Source organism: Maniola jurtina, chromosome 15 (genome assembly GCF_905333055.1).
Source record: "Maniola jurtina chromosome 15, ilManJurt1.1, whole genome shotgun sequence".
Classification (NCBI taxonomy): Eukaryota; Metazoa; Arthropoda; class Insecta; order Lepidoptera; family Nymphalidae; genus Maniola; species Maniola jurtina.
This window is the reverse complement of record NC_060043.1, coordinates 5,062,899-5,089,824: the sequence shown is the minus strand read 5'-3', so window position 1 is coordinate 5,089,824 and position 26,926 is coordinate 5,062,899. Positions and strand designations below refer to the sequence as shown.

Here is a 26,926-nt window from a genome sequence, read left to right as displayed (position 1 = left end):
CCTTGAATTTATTGGGACGCGCTTTATGCATCTGGGGCAGCGGCGAAGTTCAGAAAAATCACAGTCGTTACGCGCGGGGCTGCTCGGAATCGCGCAGTCGCCTCTGGGCTTGCAGTATTGATCAGCTTCCACCCCTGTGGCAGAGTTCCTCCTGCGCAGGACCGCGCATGCGCCGGGCGAGGGCCGAGGCGTAGGGCGCGAGCTCTCCCGGGCCCTCACATTACGTAACGCACACGCACAGGACGGCGCACAAACAATGTGATTTTATTTTACTCCGATTTTTTTCTACTCTTTTAGATTTTACAATTTATTAGGATTAGTGTCGTGATAATTTATCTAGTAGTCGCGCGATTTTTTTTTCTCTCCTTTTGGTGTTTAGATTAGAAATATCGACATACTTAACTGTACAGTTAACAATTTTGACGAGACATTAAATACTTTCAAGTGACTTTCGCCTGGCATTTTAAATGATTACCATGAATACATTAAGAAGATGAGATCTCAGTTAAAAAGGAAACTTTTCGGCGGCCGGAAAACCGATGGCAGATGTCTTGAAGAAAATTGTGAAAATCGATCGATAGTTTTAGATAAGTAATAAGTAGTAGTTAAGAGGTCCTAAAAATGTTCACAACGAGAAGAATGAAGAATGATAACTTTGAATTAAAAAGGAAATCATCGTGAAAATTAATGAAAATTTTCACTCTATTTGTTCTAAGCATATAGCGATACTTCTGTATAAAAATGAATGGTAAGTCTGAATATTATATTAGTTTTCACAATAACTAATACATATTGTGTGATTGTGTTGGTAATAATATGAATCTTGAAACTTATAGGTATCACCTACCTACCTACTCGTTTGTGCTAAATACCTAAACAAAGAATTGTTCCAAAATACTTAATTAAAAATCTAAAATTGGCAGAGAAACTATTGAACGGTACTTCTGTTTCATAAATATTTAAATGTTAACGGTTGTTATATTCATAAAGTGGTATAATATAATTTATAAATTGTTGTTGCATCGTAGACCGCTCTAAATTCTTTCTTGTAGCTCGAACCACCTCTAAGATCAATAAATTTTATCATTTTATTAGAACTTTCATAATGTATCTAATTTACATTGTACACGTATCTTTGGCAAAGGTTGCCGATTACCTACTTTTAACGAAGGTTGTGTAGGTGGTAAGTAGGTACAACATACTACGCAACAACCATGTGAAGATTTCATAATCCCCCTTGAAATTAATTCAATTCAAGTGTAGTTAATGAATGACGTAACTTGACGCCTATTCAAATCTTCTAGTGACAATATACGCTTATGTTGTTGCTTCACATAATTTAATCTACCGACGAGCACAGTTTTACCGCGAGCGCTCTACCGGTAGCGCGCGAGTGCCGGCGCGTGCGCCGATCAAACTTACATTTCCGCGATAGCCAAATACGCATTAAACAATATACGCACTAAACAATAAAGTGCATTCATCAAATAATTATTCAGTTCTTCGATCGGCTGTTGCGATTTCATCGACAGCAATCCGTGATATGACAGAACAAGTAGTCGGAAAATTGTACAACTGATTCGTCGAAAAATATTCCAACACACCCTACAATGGAGGAGAGCGAATCATACGCAATCTTAGACATTAATATTTGTGATAAGGATTCAGAGAACTCAGACAGTAACGATGCCAAAAAGAATTCACTTATGACAACTGTTATAAAAATACGTAAGTTAAAAAATCGAGATTAAAACCTTGAAAAACGTCGCTTTAGTTAACTTAACTTCGCTTTTCCTTTATCTTCCTACTTACGTCTTTCCTTTTACTGAATAAGGTAATGTGGTTATCATTTGTTAAATATTTAGGCAGGCAGGTAGGTACTTACCTACTAACCATAAACACTGAATATTGATTAACGTTAAAAATTTGTTAGTTATAGTTATCCAATTTAATAAGTAGGTAAACACTTATGTTATGGGAAGTTTATTTAGGCACTGTCTAGTGGGCACTGGCCACGTAGCTCCTTATCAAATGGCAAAGTTAGTCGGTAGGTACCTACCTAGGTTGAGAAATTTCCCAAAGAGCTGTTTTCATGGCTTATGGCCAGCTATGTAGGTAAATTTTGTTTCATTTGTCGTAATCTCATCTCTGTTAAATTACAAGTAGGTGAGGATAATTATCTCTTGTTTATAATGTGGTACCTATAAGAGTAGATATATCTATACTTATTACTTAAGATAGTATAGGCTTGAAACTACATACAAGACAGATAGGTATATCCCACCATCCGCGCAGATTGTTTGCAAAATATATCTTCCATTGAATCACAACATAAATTTTCTCCAGTCATTATAAACAACAATAGTGTTTACTTTTTGTATGCGTAATCTGTAAGTAATTTTTGCAATAAAACAGCGAAGCTAGGGATTTACTTTACTTACCTTTCTATTGTTTACTATACCTACAATGGGAATGAGAACCATATAATATATACAACTACCACTTACACGTATTTTTAAAATAATAATCTATTTTCTTGTCACTCATTCGTGCTCTAAGTAAATTAGGGTGTCTACCAAAGTGTGAAATCCCATAGAACGGAAGGAAAAGCATTCCCTCAGTAGGAAAGGCATTCCCAATAAGAATAAAAAATCTTTCCTTTTCTATTGCATCACAAAAGCTGCCATCGTTATATCTTTTTGTTTTACTTAGGCATGGGACCACACTTCTAAAGAAACTTTGTTTGGTTTACTTTAATTTTTAACAATGCTAGTCGGCAGGATTTTCTACATCTTCTGCATAAATGATAAAAAACATTCGGAAATCTTGCAATATGAAACAATTTGAACTTTTCCCGAAGACATTTAATACCTAGGTAGGTACTGTTACTTTTCCAACTCGTGATTTTAACGCGGCGGTCTCCGTTTTCGTCGATACTAAAGTTTACTAAAATGGAATTAAGTTAGGAACGCATGGATCGAAAAATTTGAAATTAATATATAATATTTTTCATTATATCCCCTTGGATTTAGTCCGATTAAAACATGATTGGACAAACTTTCCTCGATAGAAAAAAAATCAGAAGTTTGGTCTAAAACCTTAGACTTTTGGGTTTTTCTCTTTAATGACAAAGCTCTTAAAGACGTAACTTTCACCATAGGTGTAAAACAATCAAATAAATAATTCGGTCCGATCATTTCACAGTAAGTGCTATATTTCAAATTATATTCTAAATTATTTGATTTCACGCTTCCTCGCTTATTCTCTTCAAATCGCGTACAGAGCGAGTACAAAGAATTTTCGACCCTATTGTTGAGTCTTATGGGCCGTAATTACGTTATCTTGTCAGTCATACCCGTCGCCTCAGCGCGGCAGGACCTGTTTCGGGTTTCATAAGCATTTTGTCATACTGTAATTGTACAGAATGCCATAGAGTAGTAAATTCAGTACTATGTTATAAAGTATTTTTATTTAGGATTTTTCTAGATTTTAAGATAAGTTTATATTGTGCATTTATTACATTAAAAAAGTAATTATTTTAAAAAGAATGCAGTAAACAGTACATTGCAGTGTAGTGAAGCTAATATTAGGTCATTATAGACCAGGACTTATAATTTGAAAATAAAAATTAATTAATCTGAGTGCTCTATCCCGGTAGCTCAAAGATCAAAAACCAAACTTGTAAAATGCATAAGTATTAGAAGATAAGATGGAAAAAAAACTTTATTGATATCAATTTAAAGGTTTTTAGGGGAAAGTACTAATTATTATGAAAATAGGATGAGAGGAGACCGCGTATAAGCAAGCGTAGTGTAGGACGTCCTCCAGCACGATGGACTGATGATATAAAGCGGCTGGCGCTCTTTAGGGAAGGCCCATGTCCAACAGTGGACATCCACGGGCTCATAATGATGATGATGATGATCATGATTATTATGAAAATGACATCCACTTTCAAGTCCGAGATGTTTATCCAAGGTGTTATAATTTTTAGTTTCTTCACTTGCTATGCAATGATATCATTTATTAGGGTTCCGTACCTCAAAAAGAAAAGCGGAACGCTTATAGGATCAATTTGCTGTCTGTTTGTCTGTCTATCTAACTGTATGTCTGTCTATCTGTCCGCCTGTCAGTCTGTTTTGTCCGTGTGTGTTGTGTCTGTCAGGAAAACCTATAGGGTACTTCCCGTTGACCTAGAATCATGAAATTTGGCAAAAACCATGAATTTATGGGTTCATTAAAAAACAATGTGTTTCAATTTTCAAAGTAAGATAACTATACCAAGTGGGGTATCATATAAAAGGGTTTTACCTGAACATTTTAAAACTGATTTTAATTTATTTTTAAGCATAATAGTTTTTGATTTATTTTGCAAAATGTCGGAAAAATACCTGAGTACGGATACGGAAACTTGGTGCGCGAGTCTGACTCGCACTTGGCTGGTTTTTTTATGTATATACGTCACTAAGTAGTCAATAATAAGTTTGACTAAAAATTGCAGTGTCATAAATGTTTTATAGATCAAAAAAATAATCATACTATTAAATATTCCTTCAACTTAGACCTTATTGTCACAGCTTAAAAGTTGAAAATGTGCAAAACAAAATTTCATACGTACTTAATACTTTTTCTCATAAAACTAGTTCAATTTACAAGAAATGAAAGATCCTATTGTGTTTGCCTTTGTCAATACAAAGGATCTTTGTGGCTTTTGTGTTCTCACTCACGTATACTAACATTAAAATATCGATGTTAAAATATTCGTTGTAAAACTTACCTTATGCAGTTATTCTTAAAGTATACATTAAATTGTTATTAGGACGAGAGTTGCTTCGTTTTGGAATGCCAAATCAGTGTATCAATTTTTCTTGTTTTGAATCGAAAGGTAAGAACAGTAATAAAATGTAACTACTGAAATCGTTTGTTCGTAGCTTTTATAGGTTCGTGAGAAGTAGTATTGTTGTATGATAATTTGGTCAATTTACAGATCAAATTTCTCAAAATCCTGTCTTAGTGCGGGTCTACGTTATATAGAGAACCAACTGCACCTTTTCAAACTTCAAAATCCCATCAGGACCAATCCTGGCACAATTGTTAGTTAGTGGTAGTACCTTTTCACCCCCACTTTTTTCATATTACATCCGTTAGGTCAATTTTTTTCGTATAAAATGTAGCCTATGTTACCCGGATTTACACCTCATTCATCAAAATCAGCCCAGTAGTTTCGGCGCTACGGTGGAACACACAGAATCTGGATACAAACACACACACATACATATACAGACTGCTAAAATCATAACTCTTCCTTTAGGCTTTGCCGCAATGGGGTAAAAAAACAGGCTGAATTGAGAACCACCTTCTTTTTGGAAGTTGGTTAAAAATTAAAAAAGGAGCAAGCAACAGACCATTTAGACTATTTACTTTTCCAGACGTTTTAGATACTATCTCATTCAGCGTTTATGTCATCCAACTATGTAATTTGACGTCTGGCTAATGAGGTGTTCTAATCATACAGACTATTCACAATTCCAGACGTTTTGCTACTTGTGCATTCTGTTTTTATGGCGTACAGCTAAGTTGACTCTCTGCTGACTGGGTAATCTGCTTTGATGTCATCTAGCTGAATTGTCTATTGGCTTACTAGGCACTTTTCTTTCATGTCAGTCAACGTAAAATTGTCTTTTAGCGAAAAGGTAATGACCTCTTTTTCTGGATGCCTAATGATAGGCATCCAGAAAAAGAGCTCAGCTTCTGAATTAGAGAAAATAATTACTACAAATTTAAAATTTGAATCAATGGCCCGAATCTGAATATAACAAAAAAGCTATAAAATATTTTAATCTCTGTCTTGACTTTGTTCAGTATCATATAAAAACATTTCTCCAGCGCTTTGACTTTGAACCTTAACGTAAACAGTTAAGTTAGCGTATTGAATGTGTACATACCTACTTATGCTCTTTTGGAATATTTCACCTAATTAGTTAACTTTTATGGCTATTAGCTCCGAGCCGGCCGGTTTGACTGTAACCATATTGAATAAACAAAAACAAGGATTATAAACAAAACAGCTTTTTATACAACACGAAATATATTATAATGTTATCCTGTTATGGCTGTAGGTGCATATAATCTCTTTCAGGTGTTTTTGCACGCCTAGCGCGTGTGATATTTTTTTACTGTAAACGTTTTGATAATATGAAAAAATAGGATTTTACGATCTCGGTAATTAGTGAAATGCAATAAATAGTTACTTGTGTAATGTCCGTGCTAACTATATTTTTATTGAATTTCAGTTGAGTGTAATTTCTATAATCTCAGCATCTATAATAGCAATAAGATATAGAAAATATAAGATTTACCTATAAATGTAAGTAATTAGGAATGACAGTATTATCATTATCAATAAGTGAAAATTTCAGAAACTTGGACTTGTCCATGCTATAATCTTTTATCCATGTGAAGTATCTTCTTTCAAGGCCAAATGTAATGGTCACCACAGTAATGACCAAAACTGGCAGATAGGGGTTTATAATGAGAACGTTAACGTAAAATAGACCTTAACCGCCTTGTTTTATAGCTCAAATTAATCCATTCATGTATAGCCAGTCAGACAGAACCAGAAATTAAAATCGGTGTAATTGAATTTAGGACCTTAAGTCAAGGTTATTTAGGCCCATTTTAATTTAATGTTACTGTGTGTGTGTGATCTCATTCTATGAAAGTTGGTGAAATGTTAAATCTCCTACTATAATAAGCATACAGGTTGAAAAAGACACCTATTAGCATGATTGTAAATAGATCTCATTCATTATTTCTCGTTGTTGACAAAACAATAAAAGTACATTATAATATTGTTGTTTTTTTTATCAGTGACTGTTTACTAACTAATGATAGTAACTTGGCAACAGTGTGCATTAAAATCCATACTAATATTATAAATGCGAAAGTGTGTCTGTCTGTCTGCTACGTTTTCACGGCCCAACCACTGAACCGATTTTAATGAAATTTGGTACAGACTTGGGATACATCCCGGAGAAGGACATAGGCTACTTTTTATCCCGGAAAAATGAAGAGTTCCTACGGGATTCAAAAAAACCAAAATCAACGCAGGCGAAGCCGCAGGGATCCTCTAGTAGTAATAGAAATAAAACAATATTTAACTTGTACACATATTTTTTATAGATACGCAATGTTATATATTACAATAAAGTAACCCAGCGAAGTCGAATGTAATCGATTCTGATGATACCTACAGATTAATTTTTTTAAATAAATTTTTAATTATTTCATAATAAATATTTTTTATCACTATAACTTTGAATTTTAAACTTATACATAACTTGACTTTTTACTCCATCGTAAACACTGAAGTGGGGTGACGTAATGATTAAATGCAGGAGCGATGTGAAAATAATAATCTACACTGTGGCGATGCGCAACCGGTTCAGGGGCGTCTAAGAGAGATGCCGATACAATGTGTATCGCCATCTCTAGATTTGAAATTATACCTGGAATATACCGTCCCCTTAAGTATCCCAAAACTTAACCGACTCTACCCACCACAGGGTCATCAAATCGATGTCCTATGTACCTACGTATTGAAATAGTACACCGTAATATTAAAAATACTCCAGCCGAAACGACTGCAGTTCGCACCATACAAAACAGTTTTCCTAATTATAGCGACAGCATAAAACAGTTGATGAGCACGTTCGACGTTTCCGCTCAGTGTCCTCAATGTTAGGTACACCCATACACCGTCCAGGGACACGAAAACTAGATATACTGGGAACTCGAACTGTTCCACTTCGTTACGCTCGTTGCAGTCGGCGGACTCCGTGCTCCGTACCCTGTACCTGCATCTGCACAAAGAACCTAATTTGCATGGCCAATTTACCCGCCTCGCTTTCACGTCTTGTACATTCAAGAGAAGCGGTCCAATGCTGGACGATTATGTACAGGATGTCGCCGAGTCGCACTTCCGCATTAGTTCAGTGATCAAATAGAAATGTACCTACCTCATATTATGTACTAGCATATACGATGTATAAACAAAGTTTCTTGATGTATTTTAATGTTTGAACACCTCTACTATACACTACCATATTTAGATGAGAAGTAGAGGATATGAGACAGCCTTTGATCAATGATCAAAGTTTAGAGCAAATCTTTTTCATTACGCATTGAGAATTTATGAATGTTCATATAAGGTTTAAAATGACATATTGTTGTTACCAGAAAGAGATCGTGGTGAACGTGATTACATAGGATTCGCGACTCTACCGGAACAGGTACATCGCAAATCAGTTAAAAGAGGGTTCGACTTCACACTGATGGTTGTTGGAGAGTCGGGCCTTGGGAAATCAACACTAATCAACAGCCTATTTCTAGGAGACCTTTACAAAAACAGAAAAATTTCCGATGTCCAAGGTGAGGGTAGACCAATTTTTTTCTACATCTATGTTAACGGGTAAATAACATTGCACAATAAACATATAACTAATCTCTTTAGCGTGAAGTTAGAACTTAATGACTGCTGTAACCTTGCAATAAGTTATCAACTTTAGTTTTATACTATAAACGAGCCGAAATTATTATCTACGTTCTACTAATCATTAGGTCAACTCTAGAGAACCGTTGTTACAATATTATTATCATATTATATTACGCTTCCTAAACTTACAATTATTTCCAAACATTTAATTTTAACTCAAATTCAATTACACTCAAATTAACTTAATTAATCAAACAGATAGAATAGAAAAAACAACAACAATCGAAAAGAAGACCATGGAGATCGAAGAACGTGGTGTGAAGCTGCGACTGACAATAGTAGATACTCCAGGGTTCGGGGATGCTATAAATTGCGAGGATTCTTGGAGAGTCTGCTCAGCGTACGTGGACGAGCAGTTCCGGCAGTACTTCACGGACGAGAGTGGTTTGAACCGACGGCATATGCAGGACAATAGAGTTCATTGCTGCTTGTATTTTGTACCACCTTGGGCTCATAGGTACGTACCTACTTACCCTATGTCTCTAACTGATTAGGTGTTTGGTGTATTCCTTTTACAAGCAAATATACGTACCAAAGCCTTAGTTCATAATTCGTTTCACGGGAGATCTAGTAGAACAGTTCTGTATTTTTCGGCACTTACACATTCTTCCTATGTAGCTACCTATCAATAACAAAGTACTCTTAGTCAATATACAGGTTTATATTTTGGTTAACACTTTCGTTTCTGTAGACCCTTAATTTTCATTTAAAATTCATATTATTAAATAAAATCAAAACTATTTTATAATAGAAATGAATGAAATGATATCTTTGAATTAACGTCTTCACATCAGTACTGTCAATATTAGGTTGGTTAATCTAGAATCTAGAACATTTGAAAAATCGGTGCATGATTTAGGTATCTGCCTACAATAAAGTTCATTATGCTTTGGAAAACAATAGCCGTATTTATTTCCATGTAAGTAGTAAATTGCGACACATGTCAATAAAACCTCGTTGTAGTAATGTTACTGATAACGATCTACAGCACTTCGATTGATTCATAGTTCCAAAGATAATAACGATCATTCAATCAATGAGTTGGTTATTAAATGCACGATTGCGATATCGCTCTATTCATTCTAAATGAGTCTATTCGTTGAGGCTATATTAAAGCACTTAGTAAGATGCTGCAACTTTTTATTACTTCTTCAGTGGCCCTAATAAATAGTATCAATAGATGCCTGTGTGATTAAAAATCTTAGATCAATAATGTACATTATAGGCAGATATTGATTGCTCTCCCTGTTACGTAATCCATACAAATGACAAAAAGAAAAAGTTAGAACGCGGTAACTATTTTGAGTGACCAAACCCGACAACAAAACGGAAACTGACAGACCACGGATACGGATTTTTTTTTATAAAAAATAGCGAGCAAACGAGCAGGCGGGTCACCTGGTGTTAAGTGATTAGTGGTGGTTTTTTCTTCTAGAACGCTTAACAAAATCTTATTGAGTTTGTTCAAACGAGAATCAAAAGTACGCTTGTATGGAACGTGCTATGGTTACTTCTCTTAACATTTTATCATTGTGAACAGCTTGCGTCAAGTCGACTTGGAGATGATGAGACGACTGCACCGGAAGGTGAACATCGTGGTGGTGATAGCGAAGGCGGACTCGCTCACCACGGCGGAGGTGAAGAGACTCAAGACGCGCATACTGAACGACTTGGACGAGCATCAAATACAGGTACCGAACTATCTTGATTTACTTTTGTTTTAACATGATAGACTCTTGGTTCAAAAATGATGTTTTCCTTGCAAACGGTCCATCTGTCCGTCCGTCTATCTGTCAGCGGGCTGGATCTAGTGAACCGTAATAGGTAGTGTCACGGAACGGAATGTGTACTTATTAATTCCCCCATGAAAAAAAAAATGAAAATGGTAGGTATTTCTTGTGCGATAGTAGGAATGTATGAATTTAGTTTTAATGATACACACGGCGTAATAACGCTTAACTGTTCATTATAAATTTCCTCATTATGTGTCAAATATGAGGTCATGACTTGGTATGTGTGGAAGTTATTTCAAAAATTTCCTTCGCGAGGTAGAAAAGCTGTTTGAGGTCGTCTTAAAAGTATTTCAGTTTTTTAATACATTTCGTCTAGTCACATTTTTCATAATCACCCCCGGACCGTGTTGCGAATGTTAGTAAAACACAGTGGATTCACGTTTGGAACACGTTTCGAATACGAACCGCTATTAGGGTATAGAAAGCCCTTCCGCCATCGGTTTTCTTTTATACTTTTAATATGGGTACCTTCAAGTCAAGAGTAAATAGGCAACTTCTAAACAAGCGCGCTCCATCTTAGGCTGCATCGGCATTCCGAACCAGTGGTAAATTTATTTGACGATTCAAAAGCACTTGTAAAAGTTTATTTGAATAAAAATCTATACTATTCTATTCATCATCGCTTGCTAGCAGATCTCATTGCAGCCAAGCGCTAGTCTGTAAATTAAAAAAAAAATCTTTAAAGTTTCACATAAATATTTTCCCTCAAGGTGTACCAATTCCCGGAATGCGACAGCGATGAGGACGAGGAGTTCAAACAACAAGACCGGGAGTTGAAAGCGGCGGCACCGTTCGCTGTGGTGGCTTCCGACACCGTTCTGGAGGTCGGCGGCAAACGCGTGCGCGGCCGGCAGTACCCCTGGGGAATCGTCGATGGTAATCCATTGCTTTCACTTGGTCCGTCCACCAAGTACTTCAAGACTAATGTCGGTATAATACCTTTATATACGAGGCTGAAAGTGGTGGAAACGATAAGTATGCGCAGAGGATAATTCTCAATATAAGCATATAAGTATGTAAGGTACTACCCGTACTACTTCAATAATAATAATTACTGCAATTAAGTATAACATTATACAGGGTGGAAGCGATATCTAGTCGATAAGTAAGCGCAGAAGTTTATTTCTTCTCCAGTCACATTAGCTTTCTGTTGTTTCTGTTATTTTATTTTTGTTGTTTCTGTAATTTTACTTTTTGTTATTTCTGTTATTTTATTGTTTGTTGTTTCTACTATTTTATTCTTGTTATTTTATATTTGTAAACATATTTTGTTTAAAATATGGTATTAGATAAAGAAATATTGTTTTGATTTAAAATTAATCTGAAAAACAATTCTGTCAATGCTTCCTTTTTTGTTGTACACAGTTTATGCTGGACTAAAACTTAAAACACTTGTTCAATCCCATAAATAAGCAGAACAATGCGAAAATTGTTCATATTTAATTCAGAGAAAAAACTTTGATGACCAGTGGAGAACCCGCGGCACTCGGATTTCACAAAGCTGCGCACGATGCTGATATCGACGCATATGCAAGACCTGAAGGACGTGACGCAGGACGTGCATTACGAAAACTTCCGTGCTCAGTGCATTTCGCAAATATCGCAGCATGCCATGCGGGAGCGAGGGTGAGCAATAAAATTATCGCACACTACGGTTCAAATCTATAGAATGCACTTTGACTTTGCTTAGACTTAAGTTTCATTTAAGTGAGACAAACGTGACAGATTTATGCCAGCTGTATAAAGCTGTCAAGTCAAAGTGCGTTCTATAGATCTCAGCCTACGCGCAAGGGCTGAACGCAAAAGCGCAAACTCTACTGACGTCATTGACATTTTCAGTGTTAAAAATTCGCATTTTAGGTATGGCTCTAGTGGCCCTTGCGTAAATCAATATTTTTAATTGACTTATCTGGTTCCTTTTCTGTCTGTGACTTTCATTTAAAAATTGAGAACTGATAGGTAGGCTTACCTTACATTATATTATGTCTATACCTATTTATGTCTGTCTGTCTATCTGTCTATTATCTCTTCACAGTCCATACGCATACCTAACCTATATTGAAGGGTAGGAACTGGGAGACAGTTTGCATCCCGAAGGCTGACACCAAAGAGTTCCCACAGGATTTTTAAAAACCTAAGGCCATGCGAATGAAGTTGCGGACATCAGCTAACTTAGGATACAGTAAAATTAGTGTTACTTATATATTAGATAGGTATGTTCCTTTCTAGGAAACTGAAAAGAGACTCTATGGGTAACAACACCGAAGTAGTTTTCACCGACACGGATCGCCTGTTGCTACAAAAGGATGAGGAGGTAATAATATTTCAATATTATACATTAGTTATTAAAATATACTACTTATTAATTGTATTAGGTAGGTATATTATTGATATTAATGTATGTAAATAAATTACAATTATTGTAAGTCTTTAACAGATTTTAACAAGATTTTTTATAAATCAACAATAAAGTGTTTTCACATTAGCGCTATCGTGGACTTCGTACGTAAGATCGAATTGAACAAAATACCTATTACGAATAAAATGCATGGTTTTCAGAATACGCATATTTTAAAATGGTTTTGAGCATTTTTCTTTAACAGAATAACATAAACATACTGATACAACTCATCAACATTTGTACGTGACATTTCGCCGCGATTACCTAATAGCCTTCATCGGGTGACAGAAGGGCTGGCTCATTTTTTGCGCAACGGATCAGCCTGGCTGTCCAGCGCGGAAACGCAGCCAGTATTCTTGGCAACGGCACCACTCCATCCGGGCATGATTTGTATAGTAATTAGGGCTAGCTTTAAGTTTTATTGTAATATTTTCATAATTAAAATTAAAAAAAACTCATCTAGGTAGATTTCATTCATGTGACCTGACATAATATAAAGTAGGACAAATATCCATTTGGGATGTTACCGCATGGTTACAGTTCATTAAGGTCAGATGCCGAGTCATGAAGTCACAAAGTTTAATAATATTAACGACACACTCATCTTAAATAGGTTAGGTATTTCTTTTGTCTGCAGTCTGATGCATGTACTTAATCTACATAGATAGTCCACGTAACAAGTTTGTACCAATAACATCTAAATACCTATTCATCTTAGAAAAATAGGTACCATTCATATGATAAATCTCGCAGAATTATACTAACATTTTGCTAATAGAAAATATATGATAGTCACTTAACTATATAATATAGGTGCATGTGTCTTATAGGTATATGTTAGCAACGTGTTTGTCAGTCAATTTCTAAATTAAATCGAGATTAAGCTCTGCTCTAGCAGTCAGTTGTCCAATCAGATTTTTCAGGCATCCCAATCCTCGAACTATTTCAAACTGCTACGACAACTAGCTTCGTTCATTGGCTATACTTACCAAAATACTAATGTTTACTGACAAATAGGTAGTTACAAAAGATTGCAGTGTATACCTAGTAGGTACTTACTTACCTAGTTACAAGTGTATCAAATAAAAACATAAGAGTTTGGGCTTATGTGTATTAATTACTAATGTATTATTTTACTTTCAGATTCGACGTATGCAAGACATGTTAACACAAATGCAAGAAAAACTCAAAGCTACCGATAAGAAACACGACAGCATTATCGATGTATAGAGAATAGACTGCAAGATTAGTGTTTTAAATAAGTTTTTAATGTTTGTCTCCTTTTCAATCCCGGTTGAAAAAATCTAAATAAAGTACCTACATAAATAACGTCATCGTCATACCCCTTCCAAGTTAGCTCGCTTCTATCTTAGTCTGCATCATCAGTCATCACTTACCACCAGGTGAGACTGCAGTCAAGCGCTAACTTGTATTTGAATAAAAATAAAAAATATAATAAGTAGTTACCTAGCCAAGTTTTGTTAGGTTACTGAATAACAACACATTTTAAAATTCAAGTTGGACGTTTTATCGCTTTCAGCCAAGATTGAAATGGAGGCCTAATAAGATCCAAAAATTATGATTAAGGTAATAATATGTAGGTATTGTAGTTTGTTATTAAACTAGGAATTAGAACTTAAACGCAGGTGTAGTATAGAACCACAAAATGTAAGCGTTATAAAATTTTACAGATTTTTAAGAATTGAAATCTACAGTGATGTTTTAAAAATAAACTTACAAAGGTGGCTAAATTTGAAATTACACCAACAAACGTGCGTAAGTAGGTAGTGCGTATATTATTATACCCAATCTTTGCCACTTAGGTTCATATAATCGTATGTTGAAAATTAAATTTTAAAAAATCCTTTAAAATTATTGTGAAAAATAAAAATGCGTGAACCAAGCACTATTATTAGTTCAATGGAACCAAGGATATTTAAGTACCTACCTACCTTAGAGCTTTAATCCTTGTAATGATGAAAAGTTCGAGCAAAAAATTATTACACTAAGAATTATTTATCGAAAGGTCGAGAATAATTTTCCCAATATTTCCTAATAGTTTTAAAATTTCTCTCACAGTGAGTAAATCCTCCTCTGCGCACACTCCCCAGCTTTATTAATTGATATAAATTAGTTGATCAGGCATTATTTTGCTCTGATCAGTAATAATTTTCATTGAGCCCTTTGATTTACTAACTTGATTAAATAATTTTAAATGCGCAGTACACCTCCTTATTTCTAGCACGTATTTAGGTAGAGGTACTTGAAACGTTAGTCAAATTTTCGAATAGAAAAATATTGTATGGATTAAAGTCTCACCATAAGTAATTTATAAAATTGTTATGTAGGTATACCTGTGTAACGAGTTAAGCTCATAGATAGAACTTACTTTTTAGGGTGGGATAGGTAGGTATAGTCTTTTTAGAGGAAATATAATATAGATGCCATCACTGTTTTAGAATTTTAAAAATTCTTAGAAATTACCTACTGCTGTGTTGCTGCCGATCGATGGTTTCCGGCATAAACCAATACCATCTACTTTTTAAATACCTACTTTTTGAGTCACATTCGTACCTACCTAATATGCATAATATAAAATACATCAACGTGAAACTATAATTATTTGGTATCTGTTTACGTAGGTACCTATACTAGTTACTACCTATATAAAATTTTAGATTTATAGAAAAATTTCCATGTAAGCTCATAAAACAAGATTCACTTTTATTTCCTTGAGCCTCTTATGATTGTTGTGGCTAATTGATTGAATGATTTTCTGCAGGGAGTATTATTAAAAAAGATAGAGATAGCGTACAACTAAATTAGCCACAATTACCTACGTAAAGTGAATAAATCCTTTTTAAAATCCATATCCATACTAAGTAATATAGAAAATGCTAAATTGTGTCTGTCTATCTAAGCAGGTAGGTGTGTGTTTGTCTATTTAACTATGTGTGTTATCTTTTTACGACTCGTGCTCTTTACCTACTGATTTTTGCACAAAATTCAGTAGTTAAGTAACTACAGAGAGGTTGCATGAAAATAAAAAAAAACCAAAATCATTTATTCAAAATAGGTATTATTTTACACCTTTTGTTAGTCAGATTTTTTAGATTTGAAAGACGATATAAAGTGGTGACAATCAATTAAGTACGTAAACTTAAAAATCATAACCCTTCCTTTCGGCTTTGCCGTAGTCGGGTAAAAATTAAAGCTACGAGGGTTCCAAATGCGCCCAAGTCAAGGACGGACATGAGACGGACATACTAGGCTCCTTATTCCATAAATGAAAGATTAGGTACCCCCGGGAATCGGGATATAAAAAACTTTTCACGTGCATCGCGAGCATTAAGCATCTGGTTTTTTATATACTAAAACCTGCCTAATAAAATTATCTTTTTCTAGTATGTAGGCATAGTAATAGTAGGGTTTTGAACTGTAGTAATAAAATGATGTGATGTTTTGTATAGCAATAGTTTATGGGGCTCCGAGTTAAAAAAAAATGAAGATTAGATGTTTCGGTATTTTTAACATAGGTACCTGGTCTACTATTATTTGCACTGCAGAAAACGACAGACTTTACAATTTTTTAACGTAAAAAAATATTTTCCCACAGAAATTACTCTATTTTTATGTTAAATAATTTAAAAATATTTGGGCTCTCTCCGTCACTTACTCCATACAATCGTAGTTCCAATTTCATTTGAATATTAAGCAACCAAATTCCATGAAATTTGCACACATATTTTAGAAACTAATATCTGTGCCTGTGGTGTTTTAGATTTTTTCTAAAAATATGTAGTTTTAAAATTACAGGGGCTCAAAGATTTGTAAGTATCTGAATTTTTAAGACCGCGTAACTTTGACACCCAATATTTTTACAGAAATCTGGAAAACCACAGGCATAGATATTAGTTTCTAGAATATGTATGCAAAATTTCATGGATTTTGGTTGCTTAATATTCAAATGAAATTGGAATGTAAGTATGGAATTGGAAAGTTTGTATGGAGCGAGTGACGGAGAGACCCCTCTCAAAAATAAATAAAAATCATGATTTTTATTTAGCTATTCTGTTTACAATGAATCCTAGCCCCATAACCTACCACAACACAAAACATCACATCATTTTAGGACTACTAAAAAGAGTATTTGTATTACTGCCACTGATTTGTACAGAAAATACTTGAAACATTTTATTATTTTATATTAATTATTGATCTGATCTTGTAAATATTTTTTTAAGATTTACTAGGTACAATTTATTACAATTTTAAGTTTTTTATGAATTACGCATTTATCTACAAATAATTATAATATATTGGTATATTTAATACCAATGTTTGTATAATGTGAATTTTGTATTAATATTAATGCAATAAATTGATACGTAAAGTATGCAATCATTTTATGTTTCATTTTATAAGTCATGTTATATTTCCTATTCCTACTTTCTTACTAAAAATTTACTTTTTGTACCTAAAGTAAGGTAAGTAAAAGTAAGTAGGAAGTCAAAGGTTTAGGGTCAGGTTGAGAGTACAGCTGATGTTTTCTTTTCGGAATGCATATATAAGGGTTCCATTTTTCCTTTTGAGGTACGGAACCCTAAAAATACGTGCCTTTGTCCTGATTTTCTGTAAAAAAATTGATTCTTAAATGCCTCAGTGCAATTCACTACGGATTTCATTATTATTCAGAACATTTTAAGAGAAAGGTTTATTTTTATACTTAGTACGGTTCATTCATGATAATCTAAAGATGCGCTTACATGGGCAACTTCTTAAACAATTATTGCTCGGCAACATGTAGATAGTTACCTATGGATCAATCAGAAGCAATTTCAAAAAAAAAGGCGGCAATTGTATTGGCAACATTTTTTCTAATTGCTCCATAATAATAATATATTCCATATTGTTCAATGTGGCCGAGACGAATTGCCAAATAATATACAGTACAATAATTGCCGAATATCATCACACTATACCTAAAGATGGTTTTAGTTTTTAAAATTCTTGCACCCAAATCCGACTAAAATAATTCCTCTCCCTTACCCCTTTTAAAACTCATGGCAGCTAAAGCACTTTAGTACTTACAAGCCACTACCAGTAAACCCCTCGTCCTTTTGCCAGCGACTCTATTGAACTGAATTGCTATTGTAGCCTAGTTGTTCTATATTTATCCATATCATGTTACTCCATGTCCTTCAATAAAAGTGGAGCTAACTATGTAGCTAACTAGCAAATATTGCTGTTTTCAGGTAGTTAGTGATCTTAAATGCGGTATTAGAAATACCTACCCTCATCTGAACTATTTAATGATGATAGAGAATATATTTTATGCTAGATAATAGCTGCCTTTACACTACATGCTCCTAGACTTAGTTATCTGTGACACGCTCTTTCGCTCGCGATCGGAGTTTGCAGGATAGAACTGTACAGGGGATTACGTAACAGAGAGAGTCCTATCTATACTAACTTCTATCCGTGGAAAGAGTAGTTAGTTATTTACTTAAAGCACTAAATTGTTTTATAGAATTACCAATGTAGTTAGCTAGCTTAATTTATTATTAAGGAACTAGGTACTTTGTACCATGTACATACAATTTTGGTAAGTACATAAATAATAATAGAAATAAAACAAATAAAATAAGTTGGCAACATTGACTGTGTTGGAGTTTGACATTTGACGTTATCATAGATTATTTTTTGTCAAATCTGTCGGATTTTGGTTAACTGGTTGACATTGGCAAACGACGGTGGTCATCTCTTTTTGTTATACCTAGATAATTGAAAAATAATTTTTCGTTTTCATAAAAATTGTAGTGTAAAAGTACCTATTATAAATTGCATACTATGCAATAGGCTGCTCAAAATTTCAAATCTTACAACCTATAATGGCGGACAGAGACCTGTCGTTAGGACCTCGAGAAGGAGTAACGTACCCGGTAAAGGTTCAGTACTGTGGAAATTGTTCTATGCCGATAGAATATTGTGAATATTATCCTGAATACGATAAGTGTAAACAATGGTTAGAGAAAAATTTGCCAACAGAGTTTGAGAAAGTCAAGATAGGTGAGTCGGTGGTTCCATTCAAAAATGTGAGGTTATCTCAATAAAACTTCCGGCTAATTGTTGATAACTTCTTCAGATGAAGAAGATAATGCTGGTGGTGAGGAAGAAAAGAAACGCCAAAAGCGAGGCGGAAAGGGTATGCTAAAGTCTAAGAAAAAGGAAGATGTTCCTAAGTTAGTGCAAGTCTCCCGAGCTCCTCGGGGCAAAAAGAAATCAGTCACGGTAGTGTCTGGTTTAAGTACCTTCGGTAAGGCGTTTTTTATGTAGCTGCTAATTTTAGCATAGGATTAAATACAATCTGATTATCTAACAATTACCTACATAGGCTGGGGATAGTTATATTACTCTCAGTAGGACAAGTACTATTGCATTAGTGGGATTTAGAATTAATTAATCTAATCCAGTGTTGACCTGTGAACATTCAAGCTTTTCTTTAATATCTAGAAAGAATTTTAACTAATGACCAGCACACCACCTGATACATAATTACATAGATGATATTATGTCAGACACCTTCCACAACCAAGTTTCATTTAACTGTAAAAATTCAATCAGATCAACAATTATTATGTGACTGCTAACAGACAGTCATTCATTTCTACATAAGTTTGAGTTATGTACTGATTGAATAAACAAAACCAAATATCAAGTCATCCTTAAGAATTAAAGAATTTAATTCTGTGAAGGATTATCTATTATCTAATATCTTTTAGTTCTGTCATCAATATTTTTGTAGACTAATTTTGGAATTTTAAGATTTGAACTTTGGAGAAAAACAAACTTGAGTGACTAATGTATACTAATGAATAAACATACCAATATTTGCTTACTTTTTAGGGTTCCACATCTCAAAATGAAAAAGACCCCTATAGGATCACTTTGTCTGTCTTTCAAGAAAACCTATAGGGTACATCCCGTTGACCTAGAATCATGTTTGGTAGGTTTGTAAGGAACAAGTAAAAGAAAAAAATTGAAAACTGAATTTATGGTTACATACTTTTTGTAGGTACACAAAAAAAAACTAAAATGTGTTCACAAAAATAATTAGTTTACTAAATCACATAACTATAAGTGTTAGGTATATCTTGTACAATGGTCCTGAAGTAACTGAACCCTTTGTGTACGAGTCAGACTCGCACTTGACTAATTTTTTAAATAGGTCTCTAATTATTCTGAAGGTGTAATTTTCATGTCAACATGCAAAATTAAAGTGTTTATGGATTGTAAAAAATATTGACCATACATTTTTAATGTTACAGATATAGACTTGAAAGTAGCAGCTAAGTTCTTTGGCACAAAATTTGCATGTGGATCATCAGTTACTGGTGATGACGAGATAGTAATCCAAGGGGATGTAAAGGACGATCTGTTTGATGTTATTCCTGAAAAATGGCCAGAGGTAACCAGTGTTGCTATTATACATAACATAGCCTTTTCTTTCTTTTCTTCCTGGGTTTCTTTTCTACACTTAAATGGCTAAGTGAAGAGAAGAAAGAAAGAAACTTATTAGCTCATTAACAGTATTATGCTTATGACCAGTTATTGAAAGATCAATCAAGGCCAATCTAAAAAATCAATTAAGATACTTTTTTGATCTTATCTTAACCAACTTCCATAAGGAATGTAGATGTCTCAATTTTCTGCTTTTTTTAAATGAATTAGCGAGCAAACAAGCAGGCGGGTCACCTGATGTTAAGTGGTCCGCCTCTTGAATAACCCCATGTATTTTTGTAATGATGAATTGCCAAATACAATATGTAGTATGTAAAACATGAGATTTCCTAAACTTTTCAAATGTCTCAGTATTCATGTATTAGTTATTTTTATTTTATATATAAAAGATCACCAACAAGATTATTATAAAATACAGTTTGACACAATTGTGAAAAAATATTGAAGTAAATCCCTTTGAAACCAACAGATAAAAATATGTTAAAAATGTGCCAATCTGGACTTATGCGATAATTTAAAATATGTTGTATTTGCACTGATAATATGAATATTGAATAAATACATTTTATGTTTGTTTTATTTTCAGATTGATGAAGATAGTATTGACGATTTGGGAGACCAAAAGAGATAGTTCCATTACCCAGTAAGCTATTGTTCACGGATTCTGTTTCCCAATGTGAATGCTACACTGTATGTTTTTTATTCATGCGAAATAGAATGAAATTTTGTCAATTTATTTATTTTACCAGCTTTTGTCATAAATAAACAAAACACTTTTAAAAGTATAGGTCTAATTGCATTTTTATTTTATTTAAAAGAAGTAACCCTAGCACTTTCTAAAGTTACACTAAAGAGACGTTAGAGAGTACTTACAGAAACATCTTTACAGAAAGACTAGCTGATGCCCGCAGCTTCGCCCGCGTGGATTTAGGTTTCTAAAAATCCCGTGGGAACTTTTGATTTCTCAGGACAATGTCGCAAAGTTTTTTCTATCGATTAAAAAAAATTACGCAAATTGGTTCAGAAATCTCGGAGATTTCGGTGTACGTAGGTAGAAAAACACAACTCCCTTTTTGAAAGTCGGTTAAAAAAGTAGCCTATGTTACTCCCTGGTCAATCCTCTATTTGTTTGTGAAAATCCCGCCAAAATCGGTTCAGCCGTTCCGAAGCCTTTTCAAACAGACAGACAGACAAAAATTTAAAAACCGGGTGATTCAGTTATGGTATCGTTCAAATAACCATATGAGCTTAATATGAGGTAGTTATTTCGAAATTACAGACAGACACTTCAATTTTATTTATTAGTAGTATAGATGTGCGTGCAACTAACAGAAATCTGGAAAACCCATGGATGTACTAAATAATAATTCGTAAAACCACAGTACCTTTTAGCGACATCCGTAATGTAGAGTACTATTATACTAGGTACACTTAGTGATTGCATACTCTTTGTAGGTACAGTTACATAACTTAGATAATATTATAGATGTTGCTAAAGGTACCTTCAGAAAGAATAAAATGGAAAAGTAATTATTGTCCTAAGTAAAATATACCTACTAAGAGATGGCGTTACATTCGTTTTATATTAAAAAATACGTAGGTATATACATAATTAATGTAAAATAAGATATCCGACACACTAAAGAAGTTTTAAAAAATAATCATAATAGGTATGCTTATTGCTTAGGCAGTAGTCAGGACTCAGCAGTCATATATCCACATAAATCTTTTTTAGTCTAATCCTAATCCTTAGTCTATGCTAATATAGCAACCATAGAGCAATTAGCAACCATCAACCATTGCAGTGTTGTCAGAAGGTTACATTTACTTTATTTTGGTATTTTTTATTTGATCCTCTTGCGTAATACGGAAGTCAATTTTGTTTAGGACACCCGAGCGAGACGGTCAAATTCAAATTAATAATTTTGAGTTGGACCGTCTCGGGTTTTGAACCTGTATAATAATATAATATCTCAATTTGCTCAATATCTTTCTATATAATATCTCATTATTCTCAATGATTAAGATAATATTTTATGAATCAATTTTTTGAATTTACATCGTTATTGAGTAGGTAACTATGATAACTACTTTTTTTTTTGACAATTTTTAGTGACCCAACTGTATTAAAATATGCTATGCCCGGTTAAAAACCTACTGTTTACTAAGCTATTATATACACTGATCGCGAGCAATTTAGGTACTCTTCATTGAGAAGTTTCGTTCTCCATCTCTGATGATATTCATCAAATCTTCACTAAACTAAAATGGAATCCCCTGTAATGTGTTTGATCAACCAAACCAAAAATAATTATCAAAATCGGTTCATATTTGGCTGAGTAATCGCGTAACAAAAATCTCCTCCTTTTTTTGAAGTCAGTTAAAAATATAACTTATGCAGCCAACAAATAACTTTTTATTTAACTTTATTAAGTTTTAATGAAACGAAACTAACTTCCCGACAGTTTACTCTATTTCCATAGACTATTAGTAGCTATTCCACTGAAGGGCCCTGGCAACACTGCTTCGCAAAATCAAACACAACACCATCAAACCATAACACAAGTCACAAAATAAAATCACTTTTAAACGTCTTGCGTTCATTGTATGTTGTGTTTTAGAACTGGAACAATGAAAGTTTAATGCTGGTGTTAGTGTAAAGTAACTTGGACGTGGAGATAAAAAGGAAGTGATTAGGAGCTCAAAATCAGAATGTAGCGCTTAGTCAAGTTCCATAAACGAGTTTTCTAAATTTGTGATATCGATCTTTGTCTTACAGTGTAATTTTATAAAGACTCAAAATGTCAGTGGTTAAAGCAAAAGCCCTAGTGAAAATGGAAGTTATTCAAGTGGGTGAATACGAATTCACCAAGCAAGATATAATAGGACATGGAGCCTTCGCCATGGTATACAAAGGAAGGAAAAGAAAGGTAACTATGTAATTTACTTTCCACTTTATGATCGCTTTTATACTCGTAACATTCTATATTAATAAGAAGTATCGTTTTAATACCTACCTAATATTTTAATAGTAGGGTGAAATGAATAAATTGTCTGTTTAGGGCGATATCGATTTGTTGCTTCTGTGGGTGTTGTAAACGTCATTCCTATAGATGCGAGAAGCAAGACGTAGGTAACGATCAAAACATCCCAATACAATAATATTTACTTGCAATAATAAATACAAGAAAACCTTGCTTTAGATAAGTAGTATTAGATTACCTAGAGAGATAGCCTTGTGAATACTATTTCTGTGGTATAATTTAAGTAATGGGCATATATTTTTGTTTATAGACCAATATTCCATTTTATTGGTCAATATTTAAATGTCTATTTTTAAAAATACAAGTTTTACCACAACCTTTAGGTAATCTGTATCAATTAATTTACTGCCTTAGGTAAATCATAATGGGTTAGACTTTAGCTGGGCAGTAGGCAGTTCATTTTTTTTATTTAAGAGTGGTTTTTCTAAGATAACATAGTGTATGTTATCCTAGAAAAACCACTCTTAAATAAAAACTCTGACTTTTTTGAGTTGTCACAAAAGTGTTTCGTTTTTTGTTTTGCAGCTAGAATTCCTTATTGGGGGTTAGATTGTGGTGACAGCTAGGTGGAGTGCTCTACTATTTTAGGGTTCCGTACCTTAAAAAGAAAAACGAACCCTTATAGGATCACTTTGTTGTCTGTCTGTCAGTCTGTCCATCTGTCTGTCGTGTCTGTCAAGAAAACCTATAGGGTATTTTCCATTGACTTAGAATTGTACAATTTTGCAGGGAGGTAGCTCTTATAGCACAAATAAAGGAGAAAATCTGAAAACCATGCATTTGTGTGTTCATGAAAAAATTATTTACTATTCGTATTTTCAATTTTAAAAGTAAGATAACTATATTAAGTGGGGTAAGGCTTTTATACATTATAAAACAGATTTTTATTTATTTTAAAGCATAATAGTTTTTGATTTATCGTGCAAAATGTGGGAAAAAAAGCTGGAGTATGGAACCCTCAGTGTGCAAGTCAGACTCGCACTCAGCCAGTTTTTTTATCATCACATCATTTTTATTTTAGCTTAGCTTCGTATAGAATATCTGTAAGTGATTTTTTAGTGGGGATGTACACTGTACATCATAGGAAAAATCTACATGAAAAAATCTCGAGTTTTATGACTCAGCAATTTAAGATTTATGTATTCTTCTAATATTATAAACGTGAAAGTTTGTATGTATGGATGGATGTATGGATGTTGTTACTCTTTCACGCAAACACCACTCGATGGATTTGGCTGAAATTTGGAAAGGGGATATACCTTGGATAAACACACAGGCTATTTTTATCCTGAAAAATTTATATCCACTGGAACGAAATTGCGGGGGCCAGCTAGTGTTGATATCATGTCAGCTCAGTCAGCCTTCATTTTATTCAAATTAATAATATAAGTATGTATCTAATATGTTTTTGTATATCTATTGTCATTGCAAATGAGAAAGTAGTAAAGGCTACTATACAAAATATGTACTAACAAAATAAAGTTCAAACTTAAAGCTGGCTACTCCTCTTAATAAATGTGGAATATATGTATAGTAAAATAGTTTTTCTGTTGCTTGATATATTTTAATATTGTAATAAATATATTTATATTTCTTCTATTTGACAGCCCGCTTGAACAGTGACAGACAAAAATTCAGAGACCCTCCACTTTTTAGGGTCTGTCATGTTGATATTGTTTGTAAAAAATGTAGCCTATGTCACTCCTCATTCGAAAATTGGCTTAGTAGCGATGTAGATTTGGATACCTCTCTTCACTCAGTTAATATTACTGGTATGATTATACGCGTGCTCCATTGTTTGCGAGAATTTATACATAGAAGGTAACCGAGAATTTATACATAGAACATAGAAGGTAACAATACATAAGCAGCTGTCTATTACTGTAACAGCATAGGCTTTATCACATAAGCCTGAACTAAATTAGTGCAAGTATCTATGCAGCTGTTGTCAGCCCCAGCTGCCATACTTGTTTGTATCTCTATATTTATTACGTCCAAACTAGGTTTAATACAACTCGATTTATTTGCACGTGTCTTTAATTTACTGGCGTGCATTATAATTTACCGTTGCCTCTAGCAATCCATGCGGTATTTTATAAGTTGTTGCAATCGCAAGATATCCTTGCCCCACTCAAATTGTGAAAGCCAGGTAAGCTCTAAGTTCTCTATCTGAAGCTTTTGAGGGTAACAGTTTAGTCTGAATTAAATTTTACATAGATAATCCCATTTTAAAACTGCAGTGTGACTCAGATAGGTACCAAGATTCAAAGTTGTTAATGTGAGGCATGAGATGGGTCTGCCGCGAAATTCAAATTTAATTTGGTTTTTCGCAATTTGTAAACTAATACGACAAAGTAGGCTAATGACACTTGCACCAATTGCAGTATCATTCTCATAGGTTTATATAAAAATCTTTACTTGAAAGGGTCCAGTTAAAGAAATTAGTTATAGTATCGACTAATTTATGAGTAACTCATGTCAAACTCATTATTTTGACTAATTTCTTAAACTGGACACTTTCAAATAAAGATTTTTATGTAATCCTGTGAAGATGATACTGCCATTGTCGGAATTAGAATGCCATAAGCCTACTTTGCCGTATTAGTTTACAAATTGCGAAATCCCCAAATTAAATTTGAATTTCGCGTGCAGACCCGACTCATGCACCTTAAGAAGACATAGACACAAAGATTGTAACTGTACTAAGTTACTTTTCGATAAGGTCGTCGCTCCATCCTAGTGAGAATATTACAGTGGTCAAATGGCGACTGGTTTGGAGTTCGGTTTCAGCGCTTTGTGTGAAACTGGCGAGACAAAGCGTCGCTGCATAATACCTACGACACGCGCAGTGCACTCCAAGGGCGATATTATCATAGACTGACAACACGTGCGAATGCGTTGCGATGTGTCAACCGAAATATCACCCACTTAAAAATATAAACACAACAAAGATATAGTATAAACATCATACATAATATGTACTTAGGTTAGGTCCTAGGTAGTATGGCATCTTTTCATAAAACCCATTGATGTTGGAGGAATCTACCCCAAACCTATAAAATACTATACCTACTTAATCTATTCTTCTTCCTTGACAATCGTCAACCTCTCAAGCTCTCCTGCTGCCAAGGGTCACTAAGATAAGTTCTTGCTGTGCTCCCTGTCCACTTCTTATCTTTTTCTTTAGTGTTACAAAGTGCAAACTGATATGAATAAATTAATAAAAAAACATGGTCGCGCCCACGTGTTTTATTTGCATATTAATATAGGTACATCTATAGATGGGTCCCATGTTTAATATTTACATATTAATTTTTATCGGTCGGTAGGTTCATAGTACCATACGTATTAGGTAAGTATATATTTGCGAGTTTCATTTGTACATAACTATATGTTAAAACTTTGCTGATAAACGAATTGTTATGTGGTCTTTTGGGTAAGTACCTAAGTAGGTAGATAAGTAAGTAGCTTTTAAAATTTAAATTTTAGTCGGTATTTGACTTGGTAAGTATGTGAAGCCGATAATAATGATATACATACCTAACTGATATCGTTGGAGTGGCCTATAGTGATGATACGATGTGGCGTAGTAGGTAGGTAGGTACTTATCTAC

General features: G+C 34.0%; 3 protein-coding genes across 14 annotated transcripts in view; all 3 read left to right on the top strand.

Annotated features, from left to right (window-relative positions):
- The first annotated feature begins 206 nt into the window (after positions 1–206).
- LOC123872641 (septin-2) lies at positions 207–26,926 on the top strand. 8 transcript variants are annotated; one of them, XM_045917047.1, is made up of 9 exons: positions 1,236–1,728; positions 8,239–8,430; positions 8,753–9,011; positions 10,095–10,245; positions 11,058–11,223; positions 11,817–11,973; positions 12,577–12,661; positions 12,834–12,849; positions 13,892–15,823. In XM_045917047.1, the coding sequence occupies exons 1-9, from the start codon at positions 1,611–1,613 to the stop codon at positions 13,948–13,950; spliced, it is 1,203 nt and encodes a 400-aa protein (XP_045773003.1). In that variant the 5' UTR covers positions 1,236–1,610; the 3' UTR covers positions 13,951–15,823. The 8 variants fall into 8 exon arrangements, 5 of the variants coding, with proteins under 5 accessions (XP_045773004.1, XP_045773003.1, XP_045773005.1 ...); XR_006797507.1 differs by lacking the exon at positions 13,892–15,823 and adding an exon at positions 13,201–13,855 and having other exon boundaries at positions 1,240–1,728; positions 12,834–12,966; XR_006797506.1 differs by lacking the exon at positions 12,834–12,849 and adding an exon at positions 26,907–26,926 and having other exon boundaries at positions 1,251–1,728; positions 13,892–14,061.
- Positions 18,469–21,054, top strand: LOC123872646 (density-regulated protein homolog). The gene is made up of 4 exons (XM_045917056.1): positions 18,469–18,817; positions 18,894–19,064; positions 20,077–20,216; positions 20,856–21,054. Exons 1-4 carry the CDS (start codon positions 18,640–18,642, stop codon positions 20,898–20,900), a joined length of 534 nt encoding a protein of 177 aa, XP_045773012.1. The 5' UTR covers positions 18,469–18,639; the 3' UTR covers positions 20,901–21,054.
- Positions 22,775–26,926, top strand: part of LOC123872637 (serine/threonine-protein kinase unc-51) — a 43,494-nt gene continuing 39,342 nt past the window's right edge. For 3 of the 5 annotated variants that reach the window (XM_045917036.1, XM_045917034.1, XM_045917031.1), the window contains exon 1: positions 22,776–23,199. In XM_045917036.1, the coding sequence (XP_045772992.1) occupies positions 23,071–23,199 (129 nt within the window). In that variant the 5' untranslated portion in view covers positions 22,776–23,070. Of the gene's footprint in view, positions 23,200–26,926 lie in introns of all 5 variants that reach the window. The other 2 variants (XM_045917033.1, XM_045917035.1) reach the window with 2 other exon arrangements.